The sequence below is a fragment of the Manacus candei genome, unplaced genomic scaffold (assembly GCF_025592945.1).
Source record: "Manacus candei isolate 608988 ecotype Guabito, Panama unplaced genomic scaffold, ASM2559294v1 h1tg000067l, whole genome shotgun sequence".
NCBI classification, from domain to species: domain Eukaryota; kingdom Metazoa; phylum Chordata; class Aves; order Passeriformes; family Pipridae; genus Manacus; species Manacus candei.
In genome coordinates, this window is record NW_026138115.1 from 3,916,895 (window position 1) to 3,930,970 (window position 14,076).

Sequence of the window (14,076 nt, forward strand, 5' to 3'; positions counted from 1 at the left end):
GTGGAATTTCATATTTTTAGTTTGTGCGTGTTGCCCCTTATCCTGTTCCTGGGCACTATCAAAAAAAGTCTGGCCCCATCCTTAATATATTTATTTGTGTGCATTGATAAGAGCCCCTCTGTCTTCTCTGGGCTAGAACTCTGTGCCACTGATCACAGCCCTCTGACCTTTGCCATTCAGCCAGATCTCAATCCACCTCACTGTTTACTCACCTAACCCACACTTGCTGAGCTTACATATGAGAATTTTATGGGAGCTGGTGTCAAAAGCCATGCTGAAATCAAGGTAGAGAACATGCAGTGCTGCCCCTCCATCTTCCCAGCTGGTCCAGGATGAGTTGTTCCATCACCCTTCCATGGATGAAGGTGAGGCTGTATTGCCTGTTTTTCTGAGTCTTCTTTCTTGCCCTTTTTGAAGATTGGAGTGATACTGGCTTTTCTTCAGTCCTCAGGAATCTTTCCTGTTCTTCGTGGCCTTTCAGAGATTAGTGAGAGTGGCCTAGCAGTAACATCTGCTAACTGCCTCAGCACTTGTGGATGCATAGCTTCAGGGCTCATGAATTTGTGGGTGTCACGTTTGCCTAAATGATTTCTAACCCTATCCTTGACCAAGAAAAAGCCCCCAGGGTCTGGGATTTCTGAGGGCTAGCTTTAGCAGTAAGAAGCAAGTTCAGTAACTCTGTACCCTTTGTCACCAGGGCACCTACTTCATTCAGCAGTGGGCCCACATTTTCCCAAGTCTTCCTTTTGCTACTGATGTCCTTGAAGAAACCCTTATGGTTGTTCTTGATATCCCTTGACAGATTTAATTCCAAGTGGACCTTAGCTTCCCTTGACACATCTCTACCATACTCTGACAATAGTCCTGTATTCCTCCTAAGTGTCTTTTCCCTTTTTCCTTATGCTGTAAACTTCCTTCTTCTGTTCAGGTTTTACCAGAAGTGCCTTGCCCATCCATGCAGATCTTCAGCCCCTATTACTTCATTTCTTATTCATAGGGGTGCCCTGATCATAAGCTTGGAGGAAGTAATACTCAAATATTAACCAGCTCTCTTGGACCTGCTCTACCACCTAGAGACCTAACCTATGAGAGTACTCTAAGTAGACCCTTGAAGCGGCCAGAGTTAGTTTTCCTGAAGTCCAGGGCTGTAATCCTACTTATTGCCCTACTTCCTTCATGCAGGATTCTGAACTCCACCATCTCATCTTGGTCACTGCAACCAAGGCTGCCCCCAGTCTTCACATGCCCATCCTGTCCTTCTGTGTTTGTTAGTACAAGGTCCAGCAGCACATCTCTTCTTGTGGGCTTCCCCACCTCGTGTGAAAGTTATCATGAGCACTCTGCAAGAACCTTCTGGGCTCCTGTGTGCCAAGCTGTGCTTTCTTTCCAGCAGCTGCCAGGGTGGTTCTGAGAACCATGGCTCTGTGATCATGTGATCTACTTCCAGCTGTCTGTAGAAGGCCTCATCTACTTCCTCTTCCTGATCAGGGGGCCCGCAGTAGACACCCATAAGAGTGTCACCCATGTTAGCTTATCCCTTAATTCTTACCCATAAGCTCTTGGCTCCTCCTTCATCCACCCCTAGACAGAGCTCGATACATTCCAGTTGCTGTCTCATGTAAAGAGCAACTCCACCACCTTGCCTTGCTGGCCTCTTTCCTAAAAAGTGTATAACCATCCGTGACAGTATTCCAGTCGTGCAAGCTGTCACACCATATCGCTGTAATTGCAGTGAGATCATGGCTTTGTGACTGCACACTAATTCTAACCTTGACTATTTCTACAGGTTTTTCCAGTAGAGGTATCGTATTGACTCATTTGGAGTTCCCAGGAGTCCTTTTTAATAAAAAATAAAAAAAAAGTAAAGGATGTCCATGTTTGCCACTTATTATTTCAGTGTGGAGCGTATTTAAAACTCTGGGAAGACTACTTTTACTGTGTGTATTTAGAAAACTTTATTTTTGAGAATTTCTCTAGCTTATTCTCATTTAAGTCCAGTATGGGAGCCTCAGAAAGTTTCTATGTACTAAATACTGATGGGAAGAATTAATTGGTTTTTCTGTGGATTTTTGGAACTTCAGTGCTATAAAACCAATAATGAAAGTATGTAAGTTGTGCAAATTTGGGCAGGCTATTTTGAGGACAAAAAATAGCATCTCTCTTACTCCACACTCTTGCTTAAATCTAGATATAGGAACTTTAGGTTATTACAAAGGAAGAAACCCTCAGCTCTTAAAATTGTTTCTAAATACTGAAACTGATTGTTTTCCTAGTCTTGCAGTGTTCAGTTGTGAAGCTCACTTGGTTGAATTTTGTTCAGAAAAGTTCAATCTGAAACAGAAAAAGTGTTCTAGAAGATTTTAGCCTGAATGATTACTGCTTGCCATAACAATGAGTAATTGAAAATAATAATAGTATTAGCCAGATCTGTAGTACAATAGGTAACTTGTGTTTTTTGTGTCTTTGGTTTGTTTTTTGTTTTTCTCCCCACTTTTTAAGCCTATGGAAAAGTGTTCCTAGTGAGGAAAGTAAGCGGCCATGATGCTGGAAAACTGTATGCCATGAAAGTACTGAAGAAAGCAACAATAGTTCAAAAAGCCAAAACAACTGAGCACACAAGGACAGAACGACAAGTCTTGGAGCACATTAGGCAATCACCATTTTTAGTCACGTTACATTATGCCTTCCAGACAGATACAAAGCTTCATCTCATTTTAGGTGAGTAGTCTTATGGATTTAAGTCTTATGTTAATGAAAAAAAAAACAAACCCTTTTATCTCAATGTTTTGTAGTTTTTTTTCATGTGGCCTTAAGTACAGTATGTTTGGAGGTTGCATGAGAGAGCATAGGAAGGAAAATACTGTTCATCTTCAACAGTGTCTGTATTTGTGGGTTTCCTGTTTGAACTTCAGTGTGCTACTCTGACTGCCAGGGTTAGTGGTATCTGTGACTAATATGCAGCAAAAAATGTATATGTATATTCATCAATGACCTGGAAGGTTTTGATGCCAAAACTTTTGTTATGAAATAATTTGATCTTTTGAGTATTGAGGTACCTTGCATGTATCAATTTTTGGGTATTAAGAGATAATCTAAAATCAAACATTTCTGTGCTGCAAATAGAGCTTGTTCATAAGGTTTGGTACCACTCCAAAATTAAAAATATTTCTACCTTTCAAATCAGCAGCAAATTTAGTGTTTATAATTTAATGCTAATAACTTAGGAAAATTTGAGAGATTAAATGTGACAGAATGTGAATATTATAAATATTTTAGTACCATTCTTTAAGTCAAGATACTTTTGTATAGAATACAGATCCTATTTGAAATATTAAAAAAAGGAGGAAACAAAAAAAATAAAAACCACCCCAACCTCAAACCTGAGATGGATGTATTTACCTAAAAATAAATACATAGTAATGGAGAAATTTAGGTGACAAGGATAATTAGAAGGCCATAAAAGCCTCTTATATGAAGGAAAATTAAAAGCTTGATATTATATTCTTGTAAGAGTCAGAGAGGAGCAAACTCAGTAGTTCTGAAGAACATTACATAGCAGATAGTGCAAACTGGGCATGTGTCCACCATAATACAATGTTAAGGTGATGTTTGAAGCAAGAAATTTATAGCTAATGTATAATTACAGCCTTCTGTTTTGTTTTTTTTCCCTAAGTTCTATATTCATTCTCAGAATATCCATTGGGACCAGAAAGGTCCTTTATTCCTTCTTTTTTAGGAGAAAATGGGAATAATTAGAGTTTAAAACTTTCTTTTAATCACTTTTTCTAACAGTGTAAATTTTTTCTACCTAACATGACGTAAAGCTACTTTGTAATTCAACTGGGTTTCGTACCCTCCTGAGGGAAATAAATTGTTTGTTACAAGTTTTTCATGTCTCCTTATGTAAGTCTTTGTAAATCACTTCAGTTTAGTTTTGAAATGTATGTGTTTCCGAGTCTTCTGAATTTTGGGGGAAACCAGTGTCTGTCTTTTTTTTGTACCTGGCTGAACTTGGTGTGTGAGAGCATGCCATCTTAGCTTCAAGAGTTTTTAGAATTGGAGCCTCAGTGCAGTCTTTAGTACAGTTCTTCATGCTGTCAGATTACATAGCTGTATGAACAGACTGAATCAAGTACAGACGTGCAGCTGCACTTCTGCCAGATTTCCAGAATGCAGGGTTTGGAGTTGATTCCAGTTTTTACATTGGCTTTAAGCTATATTGAAAGAACTAAGTGTTGTGTCCATGTGAATGCCACCAATCCTATACAAAGCTTGTCATGCAAGGTTAACCTACTAATACTTAAAAAAAGCTAAATAATCTGTATTGTCAAATGGAGTTTATATTGAACTGACTGGTAATTTTTTTCCACTATGTCAACCATGCATTTGATCTAGCACCAAGAATATGAAGGCTGATTGTTTCATTGGGCTGTGGTTAATGTTACAACCTGCATAGAATTAAGCTTGTTGTGCCATTCCTGTGGCAGCGTTGGTTTGGATCTGTCGCAGTCCTTAGGACAGTGCCTGGGAATTCAATGCTTACCTTATACTAAGTTAGCGGTTCCAACTAGAAATATTTTAAAAATTTGTTTCTGTTATCTTTTTCTATGTGCTGAAGTTTTTTAGAAGAAGGAAGGAATTGTAAAATGGAGGTTATTTGTATTTCATTAAATCTTTTTCATATGTTTACTGATATAGATAAATACTTTTCCTTACATTGTTTGATTCAACTAATATTCCTTCTCAAATAGACAACTGGAGAACTAAAAAGTGGAGAGAGATCAGAATGTCTGTGATTTATATATACATGCTTTCTCCTTCAAACTATTAACTTGCAATAGGATTGGATCCTTTTAGGGTCCAAAGGATTTAGGTCTTATAAGATGGATAAGATAAATCCCAATGCATTTAGGTCTTATACCAATAAATCTAGAGAAACAATTTTGAAGACAATATTGTGTAAGATGATGTGGAGTGTGTTCCCTGCTCTGTACATGTAGACCTCAAATACAATAATGGGGGCTGTGAGGTTGCAAATGAATGGCTGTAATGTACATTGCTAGCATAAGCAGCTCTTCATCTAAAATGTAGTTGTGTTGCAGTGGAGCTCTGTTGTAATAGTTACTTTTTCCCCCCCTCTCCCTTACTGTGGGAAAACCTTGTGTCATAGCCTGCAAAGAATGAAAGTAGTTTCCGTGAGGGAGTGTATGTGGAAATAATCTCCTCCAGTAATTTTTGCCATCTGAATTTCTCTTGTGAAGGGAAAATTTTGTAACTGTCCATAGTTGATTATTTCACCTAATACCTGTTTTCTGAATTGCCTTTATGTCAGTCTGCCTTGTTGCTCACAAGAGTATTTCATAAGTCTACAAATACTGTGTAGATATCATTTGTACTCCTTTCTTTTCATATTCCTAAATAACTGAAAGACTGATTTTGCAAAAAATGCCATCTTTATAATTTATGAATATTTGAGGCTTATTTTGGTTTGCTGCTTATTTAAAAGTGGGTCTTGTTCTTCCCTCAGTCCTCTAAGAAGGAAATTGAGTACTGTACAACATGATGAAATATTAGTGAATTACAATAAAGTAAAAGCATCTGATAGCAGAATGTGTTACTAAATAGCTTACAAAGTACCTCACACTATTCCAATAAGAAAATTAAATTGTCAGAAAGTGAAATTCTAATGTTGTTTTTTCTACTTTTTAGACTATATAAATGGAGGAGAATTGTTTACTCATCTTTCACACAGAGAGAGATTCTCAGAAAGTGAGGTGCAAATTTACATTGGGGAAATCGTTTTGGCACTTGAACATCTCCACAAGGTAAAGTAACTTTGTCCTAGTGCTGATTTTGAGGACCTACAGCTGTATATTCTTTTTGCATCATATAATGTTAGTAAGGACAGCTATTGTTTTTGATTGTTTTAAGTTCAGAGCAACTTTACTACTGGAACATTAGTTGTATAATTAGAAATAATTCCCCATGAAGTATCTCTTCTTGTGCACCAGATTAAGGCTACAAATTTTTGTCTGCATTGTGAAGAGTAGTCTTATTGACAAATGATTGTTAATTTTTAGTAATCCTGTGTCTGTAAAACTAATTTGTAGTGAATGTGAACAAGTTCTGGGTTGTAGTGTTGTTCAGTTGTCCTCGTTGCAACACAATTCAGTGGTAGAGTTCTAGCACAATTGTAGACATGAAAATTATTACAATTTTCAGAGGTAGTAAGTAGATTTGTAGACTATTACAAAGCATGTATGTATGGTCTATGTCTAAAACATAGCATCCATTTTCATTTTTAGTGAACGCTGAACTGAGTTGTGCACTCAACAGCAAGTTTCAAGGGAGATGTAGTATGCCCCTTAAAATTTAAGACATTAACACAAGTGTAATTTCTGATAATTTTCAAGTAATTTTAAAGTTACTTCTTCAAAGGCATTTAAAAATTGCCCTTTTTGAGGTGCAACTTTCATGTATCAGATTATCTTAATAATGGAAATTTTTGGTCACTTCATATTTAAATGCATTCAGTGATGTGTCCTTGATGTGGTTACACTATTTGGAAATACTTCTTCTTATATTCTGTTTGCAGTTGGGGATTATATATCGGGATATAAAACTTGAGAATATTCTCCTCGATTCTGATGGCCATGTGGTGCTGACAGACTTCGGTCTGAGTAAGGAGTTTCTTACTGATGAGGTGAGTATATGACTCTCCAGTAAGTGTGGACAGAATTGAGCAAGATGGCAAAGTCAGATTTTTATCTTGTTGAAATCATAAACACATTTGAGAAGGGTGGAAAACCTCCATTCTAGGCACATCATAGAACAAGATCTAGTAGTCTGTTCTACTAGGTTTTGAGCTTTCAGTTCATTGGTCTTAGGCCTGTCAGACTTCTTTGTTCTAGTTTTCCCTGAAAAGCCTTCATACTTTCTTCAGTTGGTCTTGACATGAAAAAGGAAAGATCCACATAAATCTGAAAAGCCACTTACGTTTTCATTTTCAGATGCTTTCTAAAAAAATGCTTGACTGTGCTAATACTTTGCAATGACTAGGCAAATGGTATGCTATGACTCTTCTTTATGCTAATAATAATTAATGTATTATTATCTTGTCTCTTTCTCATGTCTTTGTGTCACTTCTAATAAGCTTAATTGCAAGCTTTTAGGATAAAAGCTTATCTCTTATTAAATACGTACATAGTACCTAACATAGTGATCTCTGACTATTGACGTTAGTTGTTAATTATTTGTAAGGTACAGTTTCATCTCCAAATATGCTTTTTAGATTTCAGAGAGTCAAAATTGTGCAGGATTTTACTTCTGAGAGAATTTTAAAATGGGTGTTTTTTGGTTTTCGCGTTAGCTACCAGTGGTACTGAAATCTGGGACTGCAGATCTAAAAGTCTTTGTTAGAAGCAGCAGAAGGGTTTTCTAAAAATAGATAGCTGGTAGTTCCCTCTAGGATATTTGCATTTCAAATAGAGTCTGGTAGGATTTGGGAGGGACCATTTTAAAGAGATACAAAATCTTATTTTCTGAAGCAGGGAAATAGTACAGATAATGTCAGTATATTCCTTTTAAATTATAGCCTGAAACCAAGAGGAAGTTCAACTGGTATGAGAAGGGATTAGCAACAGATTGCCACACCAGTGCAAGAGAGTAAGTACAGAGAGATGCAGTTTTCGTCAGGAAAGAACGATAGTAAAAGGTGTGGCTAGGGACAGTGGGACCTGCTTAGAGCTGTGAGAGAAACTGTGGGGCACAAGGGGCAAAGTAAAGGACACAGAATGGTGTTACTGCACTGATGGGAGAGAAAAGGAGCAGTTCCCTAGCCTTGGGACCAGAGTTGAATGAAACTGAAATCTTCACTGTGTTAAGAATGTCATAATGAATCAGAACCTTTAAGTCTCAAAAGAGTCCATTTTAAGAAATACATCTCATCTGAGTTCACCTTTGGCACGTCATTTACAAGCAGTGCGAGGAAGGGGGAGGACTTGGATAAGCATCAGAGATGCCTGTCTGCTTTTTCCACACTCTGAATTGGATTCCTCTTTCTCCAGTCATTAAATGAAGAAATCTTGCTTGGTCATTTAATGTTGGTTCCTCTGAATCTAATCCATTCTGTTTTCAATATATACCTCTGAAATCTCTTCATTTAACTATATTTTTTTCTCTTATTCTCTGTCACATTTTATATTTGTCTTCCCTGTCAAAAAAAGCTCGACATTTCTAGTGTTTCTTTTAAGGAAAAAAAAATAACTGCAATTGTGTTGTTTGCTTTCAAAATCTAAGAAATTGTCTTCACTTGACTGAATTTTTCATATGTGCTATTGTAATTTAGCAATTGAACCTAAACACGATTAAAATGACCCATTTTCACACAGAAGTTGACATTTCATGTGTTCTCTGTAGATAATTCAGCTACTGCTAGAACACTTACAGTTCATTACAAAAGATACTTAATTGACACTTTTGAACCAATGTATTTACAGCAGGTAGAATTTGGCTGTATAACTGCATAGCTTTCTGTTTTCATGCTTATTGGGTAGCACTTTGAAATAACATTACACAACTGTGTAAGTCAGATAAGAGTGTAGCACTTGCAATTTAATCAGAGCAGTGTACTTTCCTTTGTCTCCCCTTCTTCACATGTCTTTCCTGGTCCACCTTGCAAGAACTGTGCCGTTAAAAGTACGTGCTTAAGCAAGTGGAATTTATTCTAGTAACCCCCCTCTTTGGACTCTTGTTTTCTGAAACAAGATATATTTAGCTTATTAAAAATGTATAAAAATGATCATAGCATGTACTACATTTAAAATTCTTATCAGAGAGGAATCTTTATCATGTATTTATGAATTTTGGATGGTTTTGTAGTTAGGCGTGCTTGCTAAAAAACATTATGGCTCAATGTTTTCATTATCGCTGCTTTAATCTGATGACTGTTTAAAATTTCCAGGTACTTGGGCAAGTACTGAATTTAACAGAATTTGTTTTATAATAAAAAGAGTGCACCGTTTCTTGACTACAATAATTAGAGCAGATTGACTATTCAAAAGCAAAGAGGTGGGAAGCTGCTTTTCCTAAGCGCTGTTTCAGTGAAAGGAAGCAAATGCATGTGACTTGTAGGAAAACAGAAACCTATTGATTTCTGCCATGCAGCTACTGAAACATGAGTGTGAAGAGTGCATTGTCAAGTGTCCTCTCTGTTTTACAGTTATGTGAAAGTGCTTATAACATGCAAGCATTAAATATTCAAGCTGAAAGCAGTGCAGTTTTAAGAGCTTTAAAGCATTTTTTGCTACTGTTTCACTAAAAACTGAAACTCGTCTTATAGATTTTAGCTTCGTTTATCTTTAAAATGAAGCTATATGCTTTTGTTTACATTCAAAAAGAAGAAATAACCTGACTAGAATAAAGTAGTTGAGTAAAAATGAATTTTCACACGGGGTAGGTCAGTATCACAAGGTCTTTAACTGTGAAATTACTTCTGGTGTTCAGAAGTTTATTTACTGTTTATTTACTGTCTCAAGAAAACCTACAGTTTTACTAGGCTAACCATAGAATGTAATTATGTAAGGAATTGAGATTGAATAGTATCTTTTTAGTATTACTTTTTATGGCATTTGTATTCTTAACTGTGTGATGAATTTAAAGCTAGTCTATGATTTTTAACTCTCAACTGAATTGTAAAGAAATTCAGAGTAAAAAAGGCAATTTTATCCTTATGCTTTCATGCATCTCAGTTGAGTTCTTGTCTAACTGGGATGTAAAATACATTTTCACATGACATCAATATAAGTTACTATTGGGGACATGGAGAATTGGTAGGACTTGAAAATTCTACAGCACCATTGTGTTCATTGCATAAGTGAAATCACTTCAGTGTTGCTATTTTTTTCAAGAGTTTTGTAATACATTTTTCTTTAAACCCCTCCAAACTCCTAAATTGTTAGTTTGGGGGCTTTTTCCCTCTTATTTCTTGTGTGTTATCTTTATCTTCTGGAGTTGTGGCTTAGGCATATTTTTATCTTTTCATCTCATTAATAGCTCTACTTGTATGCTGGAATTATTTTCATTTCATCAGTGTCAGTTTAACCTAGTCATCAGGTCTTGTCTTAATTTTGATGTTTATTGCTAAAATGCTACCTAATTTTTAAAAAATATTTCTTTCCCCTCACTTTTCTTTTAGTTCTGTAACTACACTGAAATCATACTTCAGTACATGTGGAGATCTTTGTCTTAGAAAAAGTAATATGAACACACTCATTGAATTACTGTAGAAGTAATCTATTTGACCATGCATAATAACTAACATTTTTTTCTGTTAATTAAATCCAATAAAGTACACTTTTTCTTCCAGAGTATAATGAAGTGCTCAATTCTTCTGCATTGGTACATGTCTTCTGCATTAGCTTAAGTTTGTTTTGAAGTTTTTGTGTTTGCTTAACGAAGTTTAAAAAAATTTTATAGTAAATACTGAATGTTGTCAGTATTGCCTTGGCAATAAATTATATAAAAGTGGATATTCTGTATGAGGGATGATTGAATTGAAATCTGAATTGGTTGAATGGATATCTGTGTGCTTCCGTCTGATATGTAGAATGAATAGTTCATATGCATTATTGTTTTTTCATCTGCAAATCTCTTGATCAGAGTTGCAGATTTAGTTAGAACACTCGGTTTTCACTGTTGAATTGTTGTTTGTTTTCATTTATTAGATGATGGAGTTAATATTTTGTTCTGGAAACAAAATTAGTATGTAATTTTAAAAGATTTTAAAGGACGTTTCATTGAAGGAAGAATGATAAAGTGGAGGTTAGTCAACTATGGGTCTTGATAGATGAAGCAGGAAGAGATTTGTACACATTCTTAATGCAGTTTAAAGGTAGTCCAGAACAGAGAGAAGTGACTACAACTTGACTCATTTAGTGCTTGAGGAACTGTCATCTCACGTAAGTGACTTGGTAGATTAGCTATGCATTTAACTTTAAAAGACCCTGTATAGTTGTCCAATTAAACTCATAAGGTTTATGCAATTAAATAATGCATCCTCTGAACACTGAGCATTCTCTTGCAAAGATGAGTAAAATAAACTGTACTTCTTGTGTTTTGAAGAATTGTTCAGTGATGTAGCCATAATAAACACAGTTATAAGGAGTAGATTTACATTTCTGCAAAGAGGAAAAAGTAAGAAAGAGTGAACTGAATAATGAAGTTAGTCTGCAGAAGTTAACATGGGTTGTAGATCTGTCTGGATAATTAGTAATTTTTTTCCCGATTTTCGAAAAGGAAATGAAACAATGGCAAAAACTTCTTGCTTTATTTGGTGTACTCCTGTCAGTGTTTTAACTGTCCTGAAATTGAATATTAAGAACATACCAAACACTCTAAAGGCACATCACTGAGCTGGACTAATTTAATTGCAAAACCAGGTCATCAATGATCAGATGACTGTTTGAGCCTTTGCCCAGAAGGTTTCGCTTTTCAGTGCTTATCACAAAGAAGATTGTGCTTTCCCAGCATGGAGCAATATTGGAGAAGACTAGAACATAAAATACATTCTGTCCATATTTTGATGCCAAAATCTTAAAGTGCCATTAAAAATTTTTGCAAGACAGAACAACCCCATGCAGCGGTACAGGCTGGGGGCAGAGTGGCTGGAGAGCAGCCAGATGGAGAGGGACCTGGGAGTTTGGGTTGACAAGAAGCTGAACATGAGCCAGCAGTGTGCCCAGGTGGCCAAGAAAAAGCCAATGGCCTCCTGGCCTGGATCAGGAACAGTGCGGCCAACAGGTCCAAGGAAGTGATTCTTCCCCTGTACTCAGCACTGGTGAGGCCACACCTGGAGTACTGTGTCCAGCTCTGGGCCCCTCAGTTCAGGAAGGATATTGAGGGGCTGGAGCAGGTCCAGAGAAGAGCAACTAAGCTGATGAAGGGACTCAAGCACAAGTCCCGTGAGGAGAGGCTGAGGGAGCTGGGGCTGTTCAGCCTGGAGAAGAGGAGGCTCAGGGGAGACCTCATCACTCTCTACAACTACCTGCAAGGAGGTTGTAGCCAGGTGGGGGTTGGTCTCTTCTCCCAGGCAACTATCAGTAAGACAAGAAGGCATGGTCTTAAGCTGTGCCAGGGGAGGTTTAGGTTGGATATTAGGAATAAATTCTTTACAGAGAGGGTAATCAGGCACTGGAATGGGCTGCCCAGGGAAGTGGTGGGTTCTCTGTCCCTGGAGGTTTTTAAGATGAGACTGGATGTGGCACTTAGTGCCATGGTCTGGTAACCACGGTGGTAGTGGATTGAGGGTTGGACTTGATGATCTTGGAGGTCCCTTCCAACCCAGCTGATTCTCTAATTCTATGATTTCATACACTGACTGCTTTAAGGACACTGGTTTCTTATTATATTATACCACTTAAAAAAATCCCCTTTGGGAGAGAAATACCAATCTCTGTGTTAAATAGTCTGGTATCTTCTACTGGATCTTACAAGAATATGTTACTAGTCAGCTCAGAAAAATTCTGTTTCTGTTTTCCAGGGGTAAACAAGTAACTTTCTGAGGGCAAATGCTACCATCATCATTAATCCTTTTTTTCTCATGGATGTATTTTTTCTTTTGAATTACTACAAATACCTAACTTCATTGAAACTTGGGCAACCAGATGGGAAAAACTTACATGACCAGAGATTCATGGCCAAATGTAAATTAAATTAGAACCAAATGGATTGCATTTGAGCAAAATTGTCCACTCCTGCACCTCTACCTTTTACATCTGGTGCTCTCTGAAACTATAAATGTTTATTTGACATCTCCTGTATTTTTTCTTTATATTCTCCTTTGAAAAAAAATAAATTTTTGAAGGCTTGCAGTGGCAGCTACTAGAATTCTTCTCAGAATCAGTATTCTTCCATACCTTATAATTTTGCCTTTTTTTTGAAGAAAGATGATTTTTTCAGGTTTTGCTTTGTATACTGTTCTTGTCTTTTGGTACTATTACCTCTCTCTTCTCAGAAGACAATGCCTTAGAAAACAAGCCTTCCAAAAATTGGAAATTTTGAGAAGAACCTAGTACAAAATGTTCATCCAAGTTGACAGTGGTACATGCTTGCATTCTTCCCACACAGTAATGTGCTGTTTCTGATTTTTTTTCCTGCAGAATTGAGACTTTTGTTCTCTTTTCTCTTAGTTATTTTGCTTTACAAATCCATTATCAGGAACTGATTTAAATAATTCCTTGCAGAATTGCAATTGCATTGCGGTGTGAAAGCAAACACAGCTGTTGTGTAAGTCTGTGAAAAGGGTTTCTTGAACCTCCACTTGACATTAGATGTGGCCTTGCATTGAGTTATGTTTTGGGGTCACAGTGGTAGAGGTCACATGTTTCTTGGCTAGCACACAGTACGAGGTTTAGCTGCTCTTACTCTCCCTTTTAATTGCCTTTTCTGATGGCATGTGCTGGCAGGCAAATCTCATTCTTGCTTGAAAAATTCAGTAGGCTTGTTCCATGTCTTCTTTGGAAGTAGATGTCACTAGTCTAGTTGTGGCAAGAGGTATAGTAACCAACATGATATTTTGACATAACTGGCTTCTTCAAGTAGGAACAGCCACCAGGACAGGATTTTTAATTGATTTTACGTGACCACATACGTTTTTTTAAATTTTTCTTAAGATGACATTTCAAACCTTTGATCTGCCATATTGCAACTGTTCTTACTTTAATCTAAAGTTTTGCTTTTGTAGTACAGTCTTCATTATGATTTTGTTGTGTGGAGCAGGGCAGTCTAACTAGTGTACCACTAAACTTTTTAGCCTTTGTTCTTCTGTGTTTGTCTCCTGCAGAGATCATAGTTTTGGTCCTGAATAGAAGTTACAGCTACAGAAACAACAGTCTCCAGCTGAGAGATTTTTTTGGGGTGAAGCTGTACTTTCTGTATGGACAGCTTAATTACTCAGTGTTATGTCTGAGTATTATGACCAATAAGACTCTGAAAATCATTGAAATCTAAAAAAACCCAGTGAGTAAAAAGAAGAAACCAGTCAGTTTGGCAAGAACTTTGTTGAAACAAGATTTTTTT

The 14,076-nt window shown here is 36.8% G+C and overlaps 1 protein-coding gene across 5 annotated transcripts in view; it reads left to right on the top strand.

Annotated features, from left to right (window-relative positions):
- RPS6KA5 (ribosomal protein S6 kinase A5) overlaps positions 1 to 14,076 on the top strand; it is a 78,780-nt gene that overhangs the window by 20,506 nt on the left and 44,198 nt on the right. For 2 of the 5 annotated variants that reach the window (XM_051806617.1, XM_051806620.1), the window contains exon 1: positions 6,598 to 6,703. Coding sequence is in view for 1 of the 5 variants with exons in the window: in XM_051806614.1 (XP_051662574.1) it covers positions 2,500 to 2,718; positions 5,710 to 5,825; positions 6,596 to 6,703 (443 nt within the window). In the remaining 4 variants the exon portion in view is untranslated. Of the gene's footprint in view, positions 1 to 2,499; positions 2,719 to 5,709; positions 5,826 to 6,595; positions 6,704 to 7,615; positions 7,666 to 14,076 lie in introns of those variants that run through there. The other 3 variants (XM_051806614.1, XM_051806619.1, XM_051806621.1) reach the window with 3 other exon arrangements.